Genomic DNA, 23,626 nt, shown 5'->3' on the forward strand with positions numbered 1-23,626 from the left:
AGATCGGGGTGCATTGAGACTGCAGATGGGCACAGATCAGGCTGCATTGAGACTGCAGATGGGCACAGATCAGGCTGCATTGATGCTCAGATACCATTATTTTGCTTCAAAGTGGTTTATTAAAAAAAAAAAAAAAAAAATACTGAAACTTCCCTCTTAAATTGAGGGGGTGCGTGTTATACACCGATAAATACGGTAATTCAAAAGTTGAATATAATACAATTATATATAAATATATATGTGTGTGTGTGTTTTTTTTAAAACTGTAATTTTTGGTTTCGTTTTTTTGGCCAAGTGCATCAATGCACCAATGCCGAGTTTCATATCATTCACGTCCTCCATATTGATGCCCATGGTTTTGGAATGGGATGAAACTTAAATTCACTTTGCTTTGGTTTGCTTAAAAAACTCTGCTTTGGTGTTTCCAGAGGAAATGTGACCAGTACTGGCCAACGGAGAATAGCGAAGAGTATGGAAACATTATGGTGACCCTGAAGAGCACAAGGGTGTATGCCTGCTACACAGTGCGAACGTTCACCATCAGGAATGTAAAGATGAAGAAGGTAAAGGTTTGTATAATGTACATTTGGTAGTGATGGTGGCTTTTTTTCGTACAACTTAACTAGACTGATGTAGTTGTCAACTGAAGAAAGCAATCACAGATATCAATGTTGAAACCCACTGATTCATCAGATCAAATGGGAAAAGAAAACCTATACTTAAGTGTGGAGGCTGCCAGTGCTGAACTGTCCTTCCCAAAATGTTAGCTCCCTGGCAATCGTGTCCATTACATTTGAGCCACGACCCAGAATACATATGCATATCAGGAGTTCTGACTTCATCCTCACTTTCCAATGTTTCATGCTTGTTCCTGGCCAATGACACAAAATATTAAAGGCTGAGAAAGCTGGCATTTTCATAAGAAGGCCAGTAATGGGAGCCCTCGTATTTCTTCCACTGCAGATTCTCAGTTTTATTGTTCGATTCAAGGATTAAAGTGAATCTGTGATTTACATATGTAGAGGGAAACAATAAACCCCCTTCCCCAGCAATACATACTCACCTGTGCTATTGGACTATTACATCTATTAGTGAAGGGGGGGGGGGGGATTAAATATTTGATTAAAGTTTGATAAAATTTTAAAGTGTCACTAAACCAACATCATAAAAATATATATATATCAAATAAAATGGTGTATTGCATGCTGTTCATATTCACTCAGTCACTATGAGATTAATTTTCTGTATTCTGCAAAAAACCTGGTTGATCGTGCTGTTCTCTATCTCTGCCTTCTGCCCATGTTCCCAATTCAGCTAGGCATTTTGCAGCTGTGGTGGCAACTCTGCACATGCTCAGTTTTCAGTGAGTTTCTAAGCTGAGCATTTCCTCCCCATCACATCTGAGCATCCCATGTGGCTATAGAGTCACACATGTGGGTGTATACACAGTGGTAAATGATAGCCCGCTCCCTCCCTCCTCCTCCAAGCCCATTAACCAGCTAAAAACAATAGGGGTGGGATACCCCCTAATACACATAGATTAATGAAGGCTTCACCTCCCTCTTCGAAGACACAGGCTTGAGGGGCGTTACAGTCTGTTACTGGCAGAAATCCGCCTACATCATGTTATTGCCAAAAAAATAATAAAGATTTGATTTCAAATATAAATCTGTATGACAATTTATTGATATTATTTATTTTTACTGTTTTCCAAAAGCTTTTTTTTTATTTTTTTATTGAACATGTGACCAGCAGTAGAGGACTAAAAGCTCCTCTTGCTTATTTTTCCCTGCAGACAGGCTGGGAAAGTGCTGGGTCATGTGATAGCTGTATATCGATTAGGAAAAAGGTACTTCAATTTTTTATTAAAAATAATTACATTGCCATCATCCATTTACAGAAATAGAAGGGACAATGTAAATTAAGCAGGGTGAGTTTAGTATCACTTTAAGTCTTGGGTCTAAGTGTAAGGGGTAGCCTAAGGGGCTGGGGAAACCACCGGAGCCACGTTCTTGGACCAACAACTAATGTAGCAGGAAGAAAAAAAAATAACAAACTCTTACCAGTTTCAAGAGACAGCCTAGCTGGCTTTATATCAGCAGAGTGGTGAATAAACACTTATTTGCTGGACATTCCTAATTTGTAACTTTGAACTTTGTTTTGTATTGAACGTATAAAATAAAGCATGTTGACAAGAAAAAGCGAATTGTCGCTATAGAACAAGAACATAGTTAAACGCAAACAGGAAAGAAGTTTGGTTTATAAGAATGGGTACAATCCAATATACTTGTGTAGGGTGAGATGAGCTATAACAATTGTCAAACAAGACCATTTGATGGCAATCATGGTGATGCAGAACCCAGGAATGGAATTAAAGGAGTTGTAAAGGTAAAAAAAATTCCCCTAAATAGCTTCCTTTACCTTAGTGCAGTTCTCCTTCACTTACCTCATCCTTCCATTTTGCTTTTAAATGTCCTTATTTCTTCTGAGAAATCATCACTTCCTGTTCTTCTGTCTGTAACTCCACACAGTAATGCAAGGCTTTCTCCCTGGTGTGGAGTGTCGTGCTCGCCCCCTCCCTTGGACTACTAGAGAGTCAGGACGCCTACTGACACACAGCTCCTTTCTCTATCTGCAAAGTAGAGAGTGTCCTGACTCTCCTGTAGTCCAAGGGAGGGGGCGAGCACGACACTCCACACCAGGGAGAAAGCCTCGCATTACAGTGTGGAGTTACAGACAGAAGAACAGAAAGTGAGGATTTCTCAGAAGAAATAAGGACATTTAAAAGCAAAATCGAAGGATGAGGTAAGTGAAGGAGGACTGCACTAAGGTAAAGGAAGCTGTTTAGGAAAACATTTTTTACCTTTACATCCCCTTTAACTGTGTAGGACATCACTGCAAGGGAGCCCAAAGTCAAGGCCATGAGAATTCAAAGTTTAGATTGGTGATGTCCTTAACCACCTAATTTGTAGCTTCATGTGGCTATTCAGCTTTGAGTACAGGTTATTATTGCATATTTTGTGTTTTTAGCATTTTTACTTCTATTATAGGGTCAGAAAGGGAACACAAAGGGTCGTCACAATGAGAGATCAGTCATTCAGTATCATTATACGCAGTGGCCAGACATGGGTGTCCCAGAATATGCACTGCCAGTCCTGACCTTCGTCCGGAGATCATCGGCTGCTCAACAAGCGGACATGGGGCCAGTGCTTGTACACTGCAGGTGAGCTTTTCCTCTTTTTGAGAAGTGCGTCTAAATCTAGAATTCAGGGCGTTTGTTTGTAAATGCTCCTTCTTTTCACCCCACAGTGCTGGAGTTGGCAGGACGGGGACGTACATTGTGATTGACAGCATGCTGCAGCAGATAAAGGACAAGATCACAGTCAATGTTCTGGGCTTTCTGAAACACATCAGAACACAGCGGAACTACCTCGTCCAGACAGAGGTAACTCAGTGTTTTATTCTATTCTGAGGATTTTTTTTAAATAACAAACATGTCATACTTATCTTTACTTACCTCATACATTGGTGCCTTTAAAGTCCATTAGGGGATACCCCTTCTTTTCTTTACTTACCTCCACTGTGCAGCGAGTTTTGCACAAAGTGGACCCGAACATCCTCTTCTGGGGCCCTGTGGTGGCTCTCAGGCTCCTCCCTGCATTAGATGACCCCCTTGGAGAAAAGCTCTCCCGAGGGGGTTACCTTGAGGGCACGCTCCTGAGTCATGCACCCACAAACGCTGAGTGTATGATGCATTACTCGGCCCCTGCCCTCCCAGCACCTGCGTCAATGGACTTGATTGACAGCGGCAGCCAATGGCTACGCTGCTATCAATATATCCAATCAGTGCCAGGACTCAATGGAGAACAGGACACTGGGAATGCTCTGAGCAGGTGAACTGGCTCAGGTAAGTAAAACAGGGGGGGGGGGGGCTGGGTTAGCTGGTGATTGCCAGGTGTTTTTTCACCTTAATGCATAGGATGCATTAAGGTGAAAAAACACAAACCTTTACAACCCTTTAAGGAGTGTGCAATGACCACTTCTTTGAAAGTCCCTCAACTCGGGACTACATGTCCCATAATTTTAACTTATTGCGGCCACTGCGCAAGTGTGCCCTGTCCAGTCGTCCCTCCCTGCCTGTATGTGGTGCCTCCGGTTGCGTTGGCTTGGAGTCGCCCTTTCTGGAGTGCGAATGAAAGGATGACTCCATAGGACCCTGCAAGATAAATGGAGCCACCCTCAGGCCTGGGAACCGGAGGCAGCGATTTTTGGATCGAGAAAGAAAGACAAACTTCTGATAAAGTTGCTTCACACAAGGTAAGTACTGAGGTCAGTCGCTGTTATCAATATTAAACTGTTGGGGTTTAATAACACTTTAAAGTAAACCCATTGCTTTGCCCAGCGTGGGCAGAACAAAGAATCACTTTAAATTGTGCCTGTAATGCGGCGCAGACTGAGCCGTACGGCTCTGTGTGTGTTTGAAGATGACAGCTAAGTGTTTTGTGGTTGATAGGGAGGTGGGCTGCAATTCTCCAGGGATAAAAAGTGCCGCTATCAGGTGGGAGGAAGCCGCCTCCTTCGCTTTGTGCTGAACAAAAACAATATGTTGTTCATGTGTTGTTTTCCCACAAATTAGAGACTCTTGTAAATGCTAGGTGAATCACTGTGGCCTGTATAGGGCGTCTAAGGCAAGATAAAGGGAATGTCTTGTTGTTTTTATGTAGGTGGCACTTTGGATTTAGTCTGCATTTTGTCCCTTTCCTATGATGTTGTCATGTGTGCCCAATTAGAAGTACACTTGTCCTGCAGTTATGGAGTTGGTGGCGGTGGATTCTGTGCTCTGAGTGGTAACCAAGGGCCACCAACACTAGTGGAAGATCTCTCCTCTGTTCCTGTTCTGGTGACCACACAAAATTTGAGTTTTTCTTTAATTTTTAGTGATAACGGTCACAAGGCCCTATAGAGATTCGCAACTAAAATACATTTTGCCTTCAGTTTTACTTAACACCTTAAACCATGTCATTGGCTATCCCAGCAATCTTCTGTGAACTACAAACCTCCCTCATGTAATGGGGATGAAGCAAGGAAGAAGTGTTTGTAGTGTGAATTAGGAGATCAGCCTAGGGTGACAACACTGCGCCTCCATAAATACAGAACAATAAGTAAAAGTTATCACTTTGGCACAAGAAGTGTGTTGCTGGCAGGATCATCGGAAATGACAGCTTGAAAAAAAGAAATCGAGAACAGGCAAGAAATCTAAAGCCATGTAAGCTGCGACATAAGACCATTTGTTTTTTTGGTTTAGATACACTTTAACCCTTAACTCTTTTGCTGATATGCTATACATTGGCAATCATAAGAAGAGGGGGGGGGGGCAGCTGGAAATGTGCATTAATCTGACAATCCAACTGTTGGTACAGCCGCCCGATTGCTTCCAAGCACTTCTGCTACATTCATCCTCCCCAAACACATGCCCCCGCCATGCTTCCTGGGCTTCATACTCCCATCAGTGAATCTGGGACTGACATGGTGGGTACTGCCATATAGAAGGGATGGAGATCAAGGAACGTTTGTTCACTGATCTCCCCTTCCTACTAAGAACCTGGATATAATGTCCCTTCCGGGTCCGGCTGACTTCCCTGGCTGGTCACAGGTGCACACAGTTTTAAGGCTTGACATGTTGGGTAGCTGTTTATTAAGTGTAACCTCATCTTTTATGTTTTACAAAAATAAAAAAATGGGTAATATTTTGCATTTGTGTGCCCTAAAATTAACTTAAAGCTGAATTCCAGGAATTCAGCTCCTTTGTAAAAAGTGAAATTCCAGGAATTCAGCTCCTTTGTAAAAAGTGAAATTCCAGGAATTCAGCTCCTTTGTAAAAAGTGAAGGCACACTATGACTTATGTCCAAGGAGAAGTGCATGACCTCTCCTGGGCTTTTCTGTTGTATTTACATCTGATGCTGATGCTTCAGGTCTAAGCATCTTCAACATTAGAGTTGGTGCAACTGCTATGCCTGCCCCTCCCCTCCTCCTTCCCAATCACATAAGCCTTTGCATTATGTGAACTCATTCACAAAATACAAAGGTTTCTCTGAATGGGCAGCAGAGTGGAGGTGCAGGAATAGCTGCTCTGTGTGTGTCTCTCTCAGCCCCTAGTGTCAGTGTATGTTCTGGCAGAGACATAAACCTGTCGGATATAAATAATAGAAATACGTTCAGGAGATGTCATGCACCTCCTTGGATTTAACTCTTAGTGTGCCTGCACTTTTTACAAAGTGGTTGAAGTCCTGGTATTCAGCTTTAAAGCGGTTGTATACCCTCAGGGTATACTTGCCCCTACAGGTAAGCCTACATTAAGTCTTACCTGTAGGTGCTTGCAATATCTCCTTAACCTACATGGTTAAGGAGATATTTGCAGAAAAGCGGGCGCCGAATTCTACGGTGCATGCGCGCCGTAGACAACGGCGCAGGCGCACTGAGCGCAGCAGATCCTCAATGGGAGCCTGCCGGAAATGTACGCATGCACAGGGATCGTGCCGTTCCGCGCACATGCATGGGAGTGACGTCATCGCCGCTCCGGCCAGTCACAGCGCCGGAGCTGCGATACCCGGAAGTCACTCCGGGTATCTTGGCAGCGATGGAGGACGTGTCCGAGGACCGCTGCGGGGGCTTCGATCTAAGGTAAGTAATTAATCACAAGCTAGTATGCTAGTCATTATGCCTTTGCCTTACAGGTTTTTTTATTTTTCTTAAGGGTATACAACAGCTTGAAGTGTATTTTCTACTCCAATTTTGGCTTGATAATCTTCACAAATATCGTCTGAAATAAAAATTGGATTCTCCATGGTGTCTGCTTCAGTGAAATAATTATTTAAACCTGTGTGCAAAAAAATGGCTTGGGCAGCAAAAAGAGTTAAAGGAGTTGTAAAGGAAAACATTTTTTGCCTAAAATTGTCTGCAAGGTAGACAGACAGAATAGTGTAATGATTCTGTTAAAAAATGAGTAAATACCTATTAAATTCCTTCATCTATATCACCTCCGGCATTCTAGTTTCTGTTCTCTCATTCACTTCCTGGTTTGCATCGCTCGTTCATGTAAGAACTACATTTCCCAGTATGCATTGCGGCACGCCCAGTAATTCACACCTCCTTAAAGTCTCTAACATGTAGAGAGCGTCCTGCCGCACAGATGTAGTTCCCAGGAGGGGGTGAGCACGTCACTGACCACCGCAGTATAGCCTCCCTTCACGGTGGTCAGTAAAATCAGACAAGCAGGAAGTGAACAGAACAGAGAAGAAATAGAGCAACTTCTGAGCAAAAACGAACAATGAGGAAGTGAAAAGAGGAATGTCTGCAGGTAAAGGATGCTTATTATGAAAAAAAAAATGTTTCCTTTACAACCCCTTTAAAGCAACATGTATGTTTTGCCTAATTCAGGATTCATTGCAGGTTCACGTGTGCCCAAGGGGAAAGCTCATTGTATTATTGTCTCTTTCAGGAACAATACATCTTCATTCACGACACCCTATTAGAGGCCATTTTGGGAAAGGAGACGGAAGTGTGCTCGAACCAGCTGCACAGCTATGTGAACACCATCCTGACACCTACAGCAGGAGGGAAGACGAGGCTGGAGAAGCAATTCAGGGTAATGACACACAGCTGCATACAACCTCATGAAGACACTCATAGTCATTCCCGAGTGGAATGATGGATATTCCACAGGTTAAAGACACAACGAGGGCCCATTATAACATTAACCCCAAGACTTCTTCTCCTCTCTGATCCCTCCAAGTAGATATGTTTAGAAGTCTGTCAATGTGAAACTCTGATTTGTTGTCTTCATCAAATATTAAACGGTGCCGTGGGATGAGAAAATGCTCTGGTGTTGCTGCAGATTAAATTTTGCTGCACGATGTCTCATACTGAATACGTTCCAGGCAGATATCGCAATCTGTATTATTTGTCTTATCTGAGCCATATAAATGTTTCTTTATGAAATGCTAGACTGGGAAATCTGCTGTTCACTTGTATTACCCACACAGGAAAATAGCTTCTTAAAGAGGAAATGTAGTATTTTTAAAGTATATGTGTGGGCTAAAAAAAATATTCAGCACCTGAATGCAATACAGGCACCCTTTTAAAATGCTGTGAGTACAGAAAAGTATGTAGAGTCAGTCACCCCCGAAGGGGCCGCTAAGAATATTCTTAGGTTCTCCCAAATAGTACAGAGGCTTCCAGTCACACAGTCATAGTCCCATCAACGCTGACCATTCATGCTCAGTCTAGGGGTTGTCTTTTTAGTATTTATTGTGGAAGAACTCTAACAGGAGAGGGGTTTAGTGTCACAGGATACTCCAAAATGATCAGTAACAACAATAGGAGGACAAACGTCTCTCTAATCTTCCAATAGCACCCTTCTGAAGGTGGCAGATAATGGCCAGTATATCTAGGACCTTACACCAGCAGTCTACAAAACCACTTCTGGCACTTGGTTCCATTTATAGCACAGTTATCAGTCCCCAATAAGGTCTTAACTCACAGTGTCCCAGGAGCTGTCTGCCACCTAGCATCCACAAGTAGTTCCTTAGTGAGGGAGATACTAAGCACCTTCTCCAGACCCAGAACTTAAGTACAGTTCCCTCCAGCAAATGTAATCCTTGGCAATCTTCCCCAGGCCCACAGCCCAGCAGTTGCTTAGGCCTAGACTACAATTTCTTGTCTTAGTGGAGCTGCGTCTAGGAGCAGTAACCCCAAGAGAACTGGAACCCTCCCTTGAAAGAAGAAACATCTGCTAAGGTCTCCTGCATATTTATCATGTTCCCAGCCACCTTCTGGACACCTCCTTCCAGGGACTGGCTGGGGTATGATAAATATTTAACTATTTGAATCTCCCTGCCCTATGCTTTGTAAACTACTTTGAGTCAGGTGGGGGTAATCAAACTCTCAAATCAGGAAACTCTGAGCAGACCAAAACAATCGCTACTTCACTCACTACAGTGCAGCCAAAAACCAAACTTAGCCCAGGTTCACACTGGGTACGATTTACTTCGATTTGAGATGCGATTTCACATGTTCAAATCGGCGGCATTTGCCGGCAATTGTCGGCAATGACACTGTCCTAATCGGTGCGACGCCGCATCTGCGGCGCTGCACCGATTTCAAAAAGTAGTTCCTGTACTACTTTTTGCGATTTCGGGCCCGCGATTTACATAGACATCTGTGCAGAAACCTGCACAGATGTCTCTTAAATCGTGGCCGAATTCGGGACTGCCAGCGGGAGTGAAATCGTGCGAGTTCAGCTGAACTCGCACGGCTTCACTCCCGCAGCCCAGTGTGAACCAGGGCTTAATCCTAGAAACAAATGCTTCCACTTTAAGCCAACCCTCACACTATGTGTAGAGAAAGGATAATTTCGAGATGTAGTTCTGGGGGGAAGGGTCACAGGAAGCCATAAAAGCTATTTCTTTAAAGTAGAATTATAGGCCCCCTTTTTTTATTTTTTGGATAGAGATTTTTTGCCATCTGCGCCCCATAGGAGAGATTTACGTTCACTTCCAGTCCCATATCCAAAACAAGAAGTGAGAGGGAATCCCTTGGGCCCCCTCAGGTCACCAGAACTATTGTCCCCATTGGAAGATTCCCCTATATTACTTTTCTTTTTTTTACCTTTGCTTTGTATGATAAGGGGGAAAAGCCCGAATAGGGGTACAGACAGCAATAAAGGCCAACAATCATCCTCCATTCTATCCAAAACTAAAAAAAAGTGGCCTTTAGTTATACATTAAAATCCATGTTTCTGTGTGTGTGGGGGTGTAATTGTTTACATGTGTGTATGGTGAGGTTGTTTTATGTCTACACGTGTGGAGCTTTTATAGAATTTCATTGTAATTGGCATTGCAATGACAATAATATATTTATCTCATCTTATCCTAGATTGTAATTATATATGTGCGTTGGAACAGCCTTATTTGCTAATTACAATATGCATGCTGTGTTTCCTGGTTGTGCCTTGCCAAGCTGCTTATCTCCCTGCTCCGTCTACCAGACGGGGTCCATCTGATTTAAACACTTACTTCAGCAAGAATAATGTTTTCAAACACCTACAATGCTCCCTGATAGGCAGGGACCATGTGATCAAAGCTGGCTTGGCCTTGGGTCCATTGAGAAAGAAGTTTGTTTGCCTTAGTAATTTATGTCCCCGCTGGTCGCCAACCAGTGGTTCTGGTCCACGAGAAACCTTTGGTGGAACCCAGGGGTTCTGCCACATTGTGGAGGATGTATACAGCCCAGTGTTGTTTCCAGTGTTCTCAATGCTCGCTGACGTCAATACTGTCAGCCAGGGTTGCCAACTTTCAGTAAATTTATAAACAGTTTGTAAAATCTGTAATCTTTGCATCTGTCCATAAATGTCCATTATGGACGTGTAGTCTCTATGTTCGTAATGGACATTTATGGACAGATGCAAAAATTATGGATTTTACAAACTGTTTGTAAATTTACTGACGGTTGGCAACCCTGCTGTCGGCACACATTGATACCTGATGCCTCTGTAGTTCCAGCTCCTGTGAACTCAGAGGGAGTCGCCATGAGTAGTGCAGAGAGTGTGAGGAGGAGGAGGGGACTTCCAATGGCACCGCTGATCACAGAATTTGGGAATGAGCATGGAGCTCGAACACATGGCTGAATGAGATCCAATGATGAGTCTGTATAAGGCAGCAGTGTGATGCAGAGTGTGTGTTTGTGTGTAGGAGGGGCATCAGATAGCCGGATCATTGTTTGTATGAGACAGTAGTGTAATCGGGGGGGGGGGGGCAGAGCATTGTGTGTATTGTTTAAGGCACGTAAAATCCATGTTAGTGGTCTGCAGGATTAAAAATTGTGAGTTTAGTGGTCAAAAGGTTGGCAACCACTGATCTATGTGCCTTTTGATGTTGGGGCCACTGTATAAAAAATTGTTTTCCCAGGAATTAATATAACATACACTATATGCCCCTTCAAATTATTGTTTTTAGGTGTTTCGAATGAAGGGTACTGTTACTGCTATAGAATACGATAATTCTGCACTTCCAATCTTGTAGAAACAGTTTGGGGAAGACAATTTTCTGTTCCAACATGACTTTATCCCTGTGTAGTAAGGCCAGTGCTATAACGACATGGTTTGATAGGTTTGGTGACCTCAACTATACTGACCACTTTTTGGATGAACTGGAATACCAACTGGCAGCCAGGTCTTGTCCAACATCAGTGCCTGACCCCACAAATGCTCTTTTTGGCTGAATGGGTAAAAATTCCCACAGACACCCTGCAAAATGTTGTGGAAAGTCTTCCCAGAAGATTGGAGTTGTAGACCCAAGGATGGGTCTATAACGATGGTCAGGTGTTGACAAACCTTTGGCCATACAGTGTACACCTTACGGTTCCAGCTTGTCCTACAGCACCGACCTTTGGTATTTTAACACAGAATTGTCTTAATTTCATTTTTTTTTCTGCAACCATCCTAGGTGATCAAAGTGTGGCAGAAAAAAAAGAACTGCTCTCTTGAATCGCTGTATGATCTACGTGCTGCTCACACCCCATTAAATAACACATATTATATTGTGTTTTATATTTTTCAGCTGGTTACACAATGTAATGCGAAATACATTGAATGCTTCAGTGCCCAGAAAGATTGTAACAAAGAAAAGAACAGAAATTCATCAGTCGTGCCATGTAAGACTGCGCTTCATTACTTGTGTGATTGCTGTAACAGGATACATTAATTAATAACACATTCAGAGCCCATGTCTGACCCTATTGTTTTACCCCCCCACCTTTCCCCTTGAAGGATCATGTGACCTCTTTAGAACTTCTATTCCTTCTGAAATTTTTATTAAATGAGAATATACTGTAGGTTTGTGTCTTTCTACGCAAAGCCAAGTGCAAAGCTTTTCTTTTATGTCTCTTATGTCAGAGAGGAATGATAAAGTCTTGCTGATTTTATTAAAACACATTTACCTGATTCTTGTTGAAAGGGACACCATAGACATGGTAGCACAACCTGAAGATACAGGCCTGGATTCACAGACAGCAGGCGCACATTACGCCGCCGCAGCGCATCCCCCTGTGCGCTACACCGACGCAGCACAGAGAGGCAAGCACTGCATTCAGCAAGCTATTGCTCCCAACGCTGCATCGGCGTGGCATAGATTTCGTAGGTGGAAGTGGGCTTGACCCATGCAAATGAGGCGTGACCCCATTCAAATGATGGTCCGAGCGCCAGACAAGTACGTTTAAAGAACTGCGCATGCGTCATGCCGTGGACACATCCCCCTGCCCATGCTCACAACCACGTCGGAACAACTGCCTAAGATACGCCGGATCACTGCCTACGCCATGAACGTATCCTACGCCTAGCCAGACTCACGTCCAACGTAAACTACGTAAAATTCGCCGGCTTGTATTCCTTGGTGCAGACCTTTGCATGTCTGCTGCTGGGTTACACCTCCTTTATGGGGCTTAACTTTACGCCGGACGTACAACTTACGCGCACCACTCGTAGCCTGCATCGGGCGGACGTACGTTCATGAATCGCCGTATTTTCCTCATTTACATATTTGAATGGCTGATCAATGGGAGCGCCATCCTGCGTCCAGCCTAAATATGCGCCCACGCTATGCCAGCGTAAGCAAGTTACGTCGGCGGGATGAAGCCTATTTTTAGGCGTATCTTAGTTTGTGGGTCCGGCGCACAGATACGACGGCGCATTTTTGCACTTACGCGGCGTATCTTGAGATACGTCGGCGCAAGTGCTTTGTGAATCCGGGCCTAAAAGTCATAAAAAAATGTTTTTACTGCATAGGCTCCAAGGTTATAAAGGCTAGTCAATGCAAAACCACAATGAAAAATTGATTTTAAGTTGCCTACTCTGAGATGGGTTGAAGGAGAATGGGACCTGAGGTAAGGTAGTAGCCTTCGACTGGCAATAAGGATTGCAAGTGGCATGGAGAAGACATCAACTTCCAACAAGTACAGGCTCCCTTGTAGAGAAAAAGGCAGGTGCACATCTTTAACCAATTGTCCTGTTCCTCTGGTTTATTGAAAAATAGATTTTAGCTGGGCCCCCTGGACCTCCAGCAGGCCCTTCGTCTAGGTTGCCTTTTGGATAACCCACCTCTGGTCACTCCTGTGTTGCAATTGAGATCTACGTCTTTTTTATGAGTAAGCTTTTTCTCCATGTCAGGAAAATTGGGGCAGCACAATGTCTGTTGCTTTCCACTCTGCCATTATGGACAGAAAGTGTTGAGTGTTGGGAAATATCCTTCCCTACTTTACTTTACTATACCACCTAAATTTAACATGGGCTAAATGCTGAGCAAAGCAGTGAGTTCATATTAATGCCCCCTTACCAGCTGCACATACCGTTTTCTTTACTCCCCCACTGCTCTGTTCAGGCACTGACAATGAAGAAACCACCCGGTACTTTCAAGTATGAAGGAGCATGTGACTTACACCCCCTTCTTCTCATGTCACAGTTTTGATGCTTGGCCCAGAACTGTCACATTGAGGTGAAGACAGTCCTCAGCCTTGTGTAATCTCTGGATCAAATCCGATCTTACACTGGACTTCTTTTCCTCACTATTAGGGGTTGTATAGAGCACCAGGGAAGCGAAGCAAAGGGGATTGTGTGCTTAAAGGGAAGAACAGTAATGTAGAGTTTTAGCTTAGTTTGAATTTAAAAGTGTCTTCTGCCTCCAAGATTTAGCTGCGCAACATTAGAAATTCTTCTGTTGGATCTCCTGAGACTTTTACATATTCATCCATGAATGTCATCAGCAACCATTTTGCATAAACGATTTCATGAAAATGATGCAATTTGTTTAGTGACCCTTTATGGCTGCCCTTCTGCCTTCTCTGTCAGCAGAGCAGTGGACAGAACGGGAATAATTAACCTACTTATGTGCATTCATCCTGTAAGTAGCCATTGTAATCTGACAGTAATGTCCATAACTGGCCTTCTCTAAAATACTTGTTATTTTTTCCTTTTCCTCAGCTGAGCGTGCAAGAGTGGGTCTAGCGCCACTGCCTGGAATGAAGGGAACAGATTACATCAATGCTTCTTATATCATGGTGAGAGATGGGAAGTTATTCTGAATTAGATTGCGACTTTAACATGGTGTCTTGAAAGCTCTTGGGATTTGCTCAAAAACATATGAAGAGCATTTACGTGCAGTATGATATCTACATCAGCCAATCACAGACCCACTTTGATGCTTTGCGAGCCACAGTTACAAAAATATTGCACGTTGCGAGTCACAGTTTCTAAAGGACTTCAAGGGGTTAAATTACCTTTTTAGTAAATGGAAAGGCTCCCCAATGGGGTTTTTAGGCAGAAAACAGGTAAAGGATTAAATGAAATGCACATATGTAAAAAGTAAAAAAGTTTAATTAATTGTAAAAATAAGCTCTGGTATTTTTTTTTACAATTAATTAAACTTTTTTACTTTTTACATATGTGCATTTCATTTAATCCTTTACCTGTTTTCTGCCTAAAAACCCCATTGGAGCCTTTCCATGTACTATATTATTTAGGGGTGAGCAGCACTTTCCCTACCCCCTTCGTGTCCTTTTTAATTTTCAAATTACCTTTTTATATAATTATTTTTTTTATGTGAATTGCTAACAGCCCACCCCTGCCCGCTCCCCGCTGTACTTACCTCCAGCCCCCTCAGCGGGTCGAGCTTTGAAATTCCTGCTCTTCTCCCTCCTAAAGTGTTCACCTTTACCAAAAACATGTAAACTTGAACACCGGACACCCTTTGGTCCCCTCTGTACTTACCTCTGGTGTTGTCAGGCCAGACTAATTCTGTTTGGCCAGCACTCTCACAGTGCATCGTTCTGGTCCTTCCTGGAAGCGCAGCATGGAAAAGAGAGACAAGAGCAGGGATTTCAAATCCCTGGACCAGCTGGGGGGATGCTGAGAGATCAGCAACCCTGGAGGTAAGTACAGTGGTGACTAGGCAATGGTGGGGACGGTGTCTGCTGTTCATTTAAATGTTTTCTGTAAAGGTAATATAACCCTTTAAAGTCCTTTGGTAACTGGATAACAACATGCAATTTTTCCGTTCAATGTGAGCAGGTTAGTGTCCAATTATCTGTATAAAAAAAAGGCTTCCCTTATGTTTCTGGCCCTTTGCTATTTGATTTTCACCATTAAAAAAAAAAGTAGCTGGCTCACTTGTCACTTAGAGTTTCATAGGTCTAATAAGCACTGTAAATCCTGGGAGATGGTCTGGTGACCACTAAAAGTCTTAAGCCGACCATAGACGGTTCAAATTTGATTCAAACCATGTATGGGCAGGCTAAATGTACCCATTTAGATATAACCAGCCTTACAGATTGTATATTGCTAGCAGCTATTATGGCCGCTATCAATAATCACTTTGTTCTCCCCCCCCCTCCCGCCAGGAGAACGCAATTGCTTCACGGGAGGGATTCCCCTGTCAACACTGAGTGCTTTGATATGGGAATCGATCCATTTTCTTTGCTGTAACCCATATTTGGCTGGTATTAGATTTTTCCTTGCAGTGGTCACCAGGACAAATAAAGAGATTGAAGCTCTCTAGTGGGGGCTGCAATAAAATATTTTCTGATATGCAGGTAAGAAAAACAGACATGGTTTATTAGTGTTCACAATTCGTGCCTGGAGGTTCTACAGGGTCTAGATCAGGGGTCTCCAAACTTTTCAAACAAAGGGCCACTTTATTGTCCTTCAGACTTTAGGAGGGCCGGATTGTGGCCAGCAGGGGCAGAAAATGTCACGGGCTCCGCATCAGTGAGAATAAATATGGCCTTAGGGTTGGTAGCCAATAGGAGGAGGTGTATTACCCCTATTGGTAGGAGGCAGAAAATCTAGTAGTATTGTGTATGGGGTCTAAGACCCCCAACTCATGACAGGGAACTCTAAGCTCTTAAACACTACTTCTCTACACTAGAGCAATAAAACCCAGATAGGAGCTCCCACCCATCACCACTCTATCCAAAACTGAAAAAAAAAAAAAACAATCCAAAATTGACGAACGTTTTGTATTTCAGGGTTACTTAAGAAGTAATGAGTTTATCATCACCCAGCACCCCATGCCACACACGACTAAAGACTTCTGGCGGATGATCTGGGATCACAATGCACAAATTATTGTCATGTTACCAGACAGTAATAGCTTGGTAAGTGTTATACATGTTCTATATTTCTCTGAACCCCAGAGCTGAGTGTGAGGAAGCTTTGTAATGTGCTAGTAGAAATGTCAAAGCAGTCATAGAGCACTTCAGTCCTAAACTAGCGCTAAAGCCTTAAGGTTTTTTTTTTTACCTCAATGCATTCTTTGCCTTAGGGTAAAAAAAAAATATATGTCAGAGGTTTCCCCTCTTACTTACCTGAGCCCAAACTCGGTCCAGAGTTGTGCATTAGAGCAGCAGTTCTCCCCTTCCTCCCTGGGCAGATTAATAGGCTCCCGCTGCTGTCAGTGAGCCTACAAGAGTGCCCCCATAGAAAGAGGCTTCCAATGGTGAGCACTCACTGAAGAGGAGGAGCCAGGACCCCAAAAGAAGGAGGACTGGGACTGCTCTGTGCCATACCATGGCACAGAGCAGGTAAGTATAACATGTTTATTATATTAAAAAAAATTAAAGCTTTATTACCACTTTAAAGTTCACAGCTGTAGGCACTGATGTAGTTGCAGTCCTTTTCTCTCAGCAAAGCAGCCCCTGATTTCTCCTTCCTCCCAGTGATGTCACAACATTCAATCCATCTAATCATAAAACTTACCAGAATATTTGGGAAGGGGATCAGGGGGAAGGATGAGCTGCTTTGAAAACGGACTTGGAGAACTTCAGTTGTTCTTTTGTGAACTTTGAGCATTTATTGCTTCAAAGTGCCTGCAGCTACAAAGGTCAGTGCAGGATTGTTAAAAAATTTCATCTACTGCTTGATATGAATGTGTAAATCAGTGAATGTCCATAATCTGGGTTACATACACATGGCTTGAGAAAGAGCAGTGTGTTGCTTGAAACTGGACAGTTGCTTGTTGGATCAATTATTTGTACATGAGGATGGATTTTTTGAAGTAAAGTTGAATTGCATTACACAGAGATCTCATCCTCATTTTTTGTTATATAATGTATATATAATATATATAGTGTTTGTTAATCTATTGGCTTGTAATAATTGTAAAAAACAAAAAAATGGTATTGAGTTATTCTTTAACTAGCTCTGTGGCCTTGTAAAGTGTTAGGTGTCGTGCCAATTACTGGAGCTCAAGAAGGACTTTGACCTAACTCCGATAATTACAATGTGTGTATAATGTCGCAAACAATTAAATTCAGCATTGATTTGGGGCTCTATCCCTCTCTCATTGGTTATTGCTCAGTAATCCCATTCATTTGAGGTTGTTGGGCAGAAAAGTGCTTAATACTCTTATAATTATTAACTTCTGTGTCCATATTTGCTGTTCGTGATTGGCAGAGGCTTGCTGACAGGTAGCACATAAGAGAGGCCTGCAGGCCCTTATTTATCTTTAATTGTACCAGATGAGGTTCCTTTGTCCGCTTGAGATGCAAATCCTCCGCTACGACAGGTAGACACAATTTACTACAGTAAATTACAGCGTCATTAAGTGAGCTGTGCGGTAAATAGGCTGCCAGTAATTTATGTGGCAGGGGCTGTCATCACTGCGACAAGCTGGAAATTTGGCTGTCAAAAGCAAGGAGAATATACAAATAACCCATTATTTGATGCCTTTCACACATCAAGTGTCCTCAGTGTTTGTAATGTGATTTTTACCAGCATCATTATTATTATTAGTGAGATGGGTATGGGAAACTGAACTCTCTGCAGGCCTAGGGCTGGGCAACCTCGCTGCAGCAAAATTACATTGGCCTTATCCACAATGCGCAGCTTGTATATTCAGACATTTATCAAAAACAAAGTAATTAGAAGATATGCAGTAGGCACATTTGGTGTCTGTTTTTTTTTTTTTTTCCCCTCGCTCTTTTCATTTCATTTAAAAGGCTTCAAATTGATTGTGATTTGTAAGCATTTTAGTTGTTTTATGATTACAAAGAGCATCAAAACTGGCCAGAGACTTTAGAGGGCGGTGGTTGGTGCGCGATCCATCTGACAGAGCCCTGAAACTTTCAAGGTTAGCTATGCTATTTCACGTCAATGGAGATCGTTCGTTACAAGGCTGGTATTGTCTTATCATGGACACGGTCAGTGATCAGGATAGTTTTCTATCCTGTCCCCACTGGCATTGTAAAAGGCCCCAGAATCCATTAATGCACTCCTGTGATGTCCACCAACCAATAGAAAAGCTGGCATTGCAGGGGTGACACTCTAACTTTGAGCTGGAAGTCATTATTGGTATATTGAGTGTCCCTGTGGATTCTGAGGAAAAGAACTACAGGTATGTACAGGCTTTTAGTGTAATTCCAGACTAGATCTAACTAAGCTTAAAGGAGTTGTAAAGGGAAAAAAAAAATTGCCTAAAATGAATGTCTGCAAGGTACAGACAGAATAGTGTAATGATTCTGTTAAAAAACGAGTAAATACCTATTAAATTCCTTAATCTATATCACCTCTGGCATTCTAGTTTCTGTTCTCTCATTCACTTCCTGGTTTGCATCGCTCGTTCATGTAAGAACTACATTTCCCAGTATGAATTGCGGCACGCCTAGTAATTCACACCTCCTTGAAGTCTCTAACACGTAGAGAGCGTCCTGCCGCACAGATGTAGTTCCCAGGAGGGGGCGAGCATGTCACTGACCACCGCAGTAAAGCCTCCCGTCACGGTGGTCAGTAAAATCAGACAAGCAGGAAGTGAACAGAACAGAGAAGAAATAGAGCAACTTCTGAGCAAAAACGAACAATGAGGAAGTGAAAAGAGGAATGTCTGCAGGTAAAGGATGCTTATTATGGAAAAAAAAATGTTTCCTTTACAACCCCTTTAAAGCAATATGTATGTTTTGCCTAATTCGGGATTCATTGCAGGTTCACGTGTTCCTTTACAACCCCTTTAAAGCGGATCTCCCACGCCAAAAACGTTTTTTTGTGAATGGCTATTTAAAAGTTAAATTACCCTAACTTGCGCAACTCACATGTCCTGTCTTCCCCGCCCGCTCCGCTGCTATACAGTCTGAAATAAAAAGTTATATTCCTCCTTCCGGTTTCTGCACCATTTTAACTGTGGGCATAAGCCCACAGCCCGGCACTTCCTTGTTGCGGTGGATGCTGATGTCCCAGCATCCACCGCTAGATCTCGCGCACGAGCAACGGGCACCAATGGCTTTGGCGTCTGTATCACGCGTCACTTCCTCGAAATCGCGCGATATTTTGTCTAACGGGAGGGTACGATATCAAGCTACCAGAATATGACACAAGCTCCCAGAAGAGACTACGCGGGACAGGAAACTAAGAGAAACCCAACAAAAAACCCGAGGGAGGCAGACCGGAAGCCCATGCAGTTTAATGGTACAGTAAATACTATTTTAATTAAAAATATCGGTTTCAGCATTCTTTAGGAGAACTATTATTTATGCGATCATGTTTAAGTTTGGGTGGAGATCCGCTTTAAAACTGCTCCAACCCCCCTCATAACTACCCTGTAGAAGGAAGATGCTTATACTGTACAGTGAGGGAATAACGTAGCCTGCTGATTTTGAACGTTTGACCACTGACAAAGAAATGATCAGTCTATAATTTTAATGGTCGGTTTATTTTAACAGTGAGAGACAGAATAACAACCAAAAAATCCAGAAAAACACATTTTATCACAAGTTATAAATTGATTTGCAATTTAATGAGTGAATTAAATATTTGACCCATTTGCAAAAAATAACTTGGCACTTGGTGGTAAAACCCTTGTTGGCAATCACCGAGGTCAGATGTGTCTTGTAGTTGGCTACCAGGTTTGCACACATCTCAGGAGGGATTTTGTCCCACTCTTTGCAGATCTTCTCCAAAGGTTTCAAGGCTGACGTTTGGTAACGCAAACCTTCAGCTCCCTCTACATATTTTCTATGGTATTAAGATCTGGAGACTGGCTAGGCCACTCCAGGACCTTAATGTGCTTCTTCTTGAGCCACTCTTTTGTTGCCTTGGCCGTGTGTTTTGAGTAATTGTCATGCTGGAAGACCCATTCATGACCTATTTTTAATTCCCTGGCTGAGGGAAGGATGTTCTCACCCAAGATTTGATGGCACATGGCCCTGTCCATCGTCCCTTTGCAGTGAAGTTGTCCTGTCCCCTTAGCAGAAAAACATCTCCAAAGCATAATGGGCCATATTCTCAAATAATTTACGCCGGCGTATCAGCAGATACGCCGACGTAAGTCCGATCCTATGTTTAAGTGTATTCTCAAACTGAGATACACTTAAACATGCCTAAGATATGACGGCCTGCGCCATTGTATCTTAGGCTGCAATATTTACGCTGACCGCTAGGTGGCGGTCAGCGTAGAATATGCAAATGACTAGTCACGCCGATTCTCTAACGTATGCTTGCCCGCCGTAGTGTTTTAACGTCGTTTCCGTAAGCGATACGCGGCGTAAAGATAAACATGCCCCCTAGGTGGCGTACTCAATGTTAAGTATGGCCGTCGATCCTGCATCGAAATTTGAAAATGTAACACCGTTTGCGTAAGTCGTCCGTGAATGGCGCTGGACGCCACTTACGTTACAGTCAAAACAAATGACGTCCGTGAGACGTCATTTAGCGCAATGCACGTCGGGTAATTTACCCGACGGAGCATGTGCATTACAATCGGCGCGGGAGCGCGCCTAATTTAAATGATCCACGCCCCCTACCAGGATCATTTGAATTAGGAGGGCTTGCGCGGGTGGACTTTACGCGACGCCGCCGCAAGTTTACAGGTAAGTGGTTTGGGAATCAGGCACTTGCCACTTAAACTTGCGGCGGCGTAACGTAAAGGACATACGTTCCGCCGCCTCAGATCTTTAAGAATATGCCCCAATGTTTCCACCTTCATGTTTGGCAGGGCAGATGGTGTTTTTGGGGTCACAGGCAGCATTCCTCCTTCTACAAACACGGCAAGTTGAGTTGATGCCAAAGAGCTTGATTTTAGTCTCTGAATATGGGTGTAACATATTATGAAATGTGAACTTATCGTTTAACAATGGAAAAAATGATCATTCATCTGATACAAATAGAGAACAATAATACCCCAATTGGGACTTTGGAGGCAGACAAAAGGAGTAGTGAAGAGGTATAAAAAAAGTATAATAAAAATGACAAAAACTTTATTGGTATACAATCATAAAAAAATTACCATATGGTAATTTAATAGCCACATCAGTAAAAACAAACAAAATGATGACACAAAATATTATAAGCAAATGTCACCCTCCGACTCAAAGTGCTGGAGCACCAGGCTGGCCAATGTAAGGTATGTGGTCAAATCCTTAAAGGAGTTCACAGGGCAAACCAATGCGTTTCGGAGATATGTTTTTACTTTCTTCAGGGGGAGAGAAGGGTGCAAGAGTATAAGGTTATTATTGAAGCATAAAAGATATGTATAACAATAGCATATTCCATAAAGATGTGTTAACACGCCTACTAGGCTGGCCAAAAGTAAAGTGGAAAACTGAGAAACATAGATACAGCCATGTCGCAAATACCTTCTCATGCAGGGACCATAAGCAGCGCTAAAAAGGTTTCACCCACAATGGGGGATTGAATCAGTAGGTCAGCGAGCATACAGTTCCTTGCAAAAGTATTCACCCCCTTGGCATTTTTCGTGTTTTTTTGCCTCACAACCTGGAATTAACATGAATTGTTTGAGGATTTGCATCATTTAATTTACAGAACATGCCCACAACTTTGAAGATTTTTTTTTTTTTTTTATTGTGAAGCAAACACCAAAAAAGTCAATGTGCATAACTATTCACCCCCCTAAAGTCAATATTTTGTAGAGCCACCTTTTGCGGCTTTTAATGGCTCCAAGTCGCTTTGAATCAAAAAGGTGTTTATTGAATAAAAAGCAAAAGGGTATACACAAAACAGGTATGCAGCCCAACGGGCTGTATAAATTGCATTGAAAGTCATACAAATACAAGGAGTACTTATTCAAACTCAAAACCATCACTGAAGTAGTTACCTAGTACAACTTCCATCGTGTCCTTTGCTATATCTTCCATAAGGAGGAACATAAACATAAAACTTGAAAACAAAAAACAAACATAAACTATTTCAACCTGACAGTGCCATTATATCATTTTACATGTCGTATGACCCATTGCCCATATGTCCCCTCTCATTAAAGTTATTTCAAATCCTTATCATCCTCCCATTTGAACCATAAACATTGTAGTAATCTGTTCAGGACCAATTGTGGAGGAACTACTTCTGGTGTACCCAACCAGCATTGCCATATTTTCTCGAACTTCCGTGGAGATTTCCTATGGAAATATGTTTTTTCCCTTATAACAATGTCATTAACTGCCTGGATCCACTGTTTGTTCGTCGGAGTCTGGGTGGACAGCCAGTATCTCGCTATGAGCTTTCTTGCCAAATAAAGTAGTCTAATAAGAGCAATATAGGTAGGAGGAGAATACACATCCTCATCAAGACCTCCAAGCAAGCACACCAGCGGATCCACTCCAAGTCGCTTTGGATAAGTCTTTATGAGCTTCCCACATCTTACCACTGGGATTTTTGCCCATTCCTCCTTGCAAAACATGCTCCAGCTCCTTCAAGTTGGATGGTTTGCACTTGTGAACAGCAATCTTTAAATCTGACCACAGATTTTCTATTGGATTGAGGTCTGGGCTTTGACTAGGCCATTCCAACACATTTACATGTTTCCCCTTAAACCACACAAGTGTTGCTTTAGCAGTGTGTTCGGGGTCATTTTCCTGCTGGAAGGTGTACCTCCGTCCTAGCCTCAAATCACACACAGAGTGGTACAGGTTTGGCTCAAGAATATCCCTGTATTTAGCACCATCCATCTTTCCCTCAACTCTGACCAGTTTCCCAGTCCCGACTGCTGAAAAACATTCCCACAGCATGATGCTGCCACCACTATGTTTCACTGTGGGGATGGTGTTCTTTGGGTGATGTGTTGGGTTTACTTCAGACATGGCATTTTCTTTGATGGCCAAAAAGTTCAATTTTAGTCTCATCAGACCGGAGCACCTTCCTCCATACATTTTGGGAGTCTCCCACATGCCTTTTCGCAAACTCAAAACATGCCATTTTATTTTGGCCACTCTGCCATAAAGCCCAACTCTATGGAGTGTATGGCTTATTATTATTACTTTGAACTAAAGGCTGTAATGTAACAAAATAGGTAAAAAGCCAAAAGGGTGAATACTTTTGCAAGGCACTGTATTTGTGGCGGCTGATGGAGGTCCGCCATACAAGGTTGAAGAGATTAAATCCGTGAGTCAGCGAGGATAGGTGTGATGGCCGAAAGAGGTCCGCCATATCAGGTATTTACATAATATGACCCAATGTTTTTGGGATACCTGATCATTACACCAATATAAGTTTGGTGGACATCCCATTCTAAAACAATAGGCATTATTACAGGGTTGGCCCACCATTTACAACTGTCACAACGTTCACTTTTCTAGGAA

General features: G+C 42.7%; 1 protein-coding gene across 5 annotated transcripts in view; it reads left to right on the forward strand.

Annotated features, from left to right (window-relative positions):
• The window catches only part of PTPRG (protein tyrosine phosphatase receptor type G), a 634,330-nt gene that overhangs the window by 587,454 nt on the left and 23,250 nt on the right, over positions 1-23,626 (forward strand). For 2 of the 5 annotated variants that reach the window (XM_040359120.1, XM_040359115.1), the window contains 8 exons: positions 429-569; positions 1,796-1,849; positions 3,051-3,223; positions 3,310-3,445; positions 7,500-7,646; positions 11,617-11,710; positions 14,031-14,107; positions 16,073-16,201. In XM_040359120.1, coding sequence (XP_040215054.1) covers positions 429-569; positions 1,796-1,849; positions 3,051-3,223; positions 3,310-3,445; positions 7,500-7,646; positions 11,617-11,710; positions 14,031-14,107; positions 16,073-16,201 — 951 coding nt within the window. The remainder of the gene's footprint in view (positions 1-428; positions 570-1,795; positions 1,850-3,050; positions 3,224-3,309; positions 3,446-7,499; positions 7,647-11,616; positions 11,711-14,030; positions 14,108-16,072; positions 16,202-23,626) is intronic. The other 3 variants (XM_040359116.1, XM_040359118.1, XM_040359119.1) reach the window with 3 other exon arrangements.

The sequence above is a fragment of the Rana temporaria genome, chromosome 7, assembly GCF_905171775.1.
Source record: "Rana temporaria chromosome 7, aRanTem1.1, whole genome shotgun sequence".
Lineage (NCBI taxonomy): Eukaryota > Metazoa > Chordata > Amphibia > Anura > Ranidae > Rana > Rana temporaria.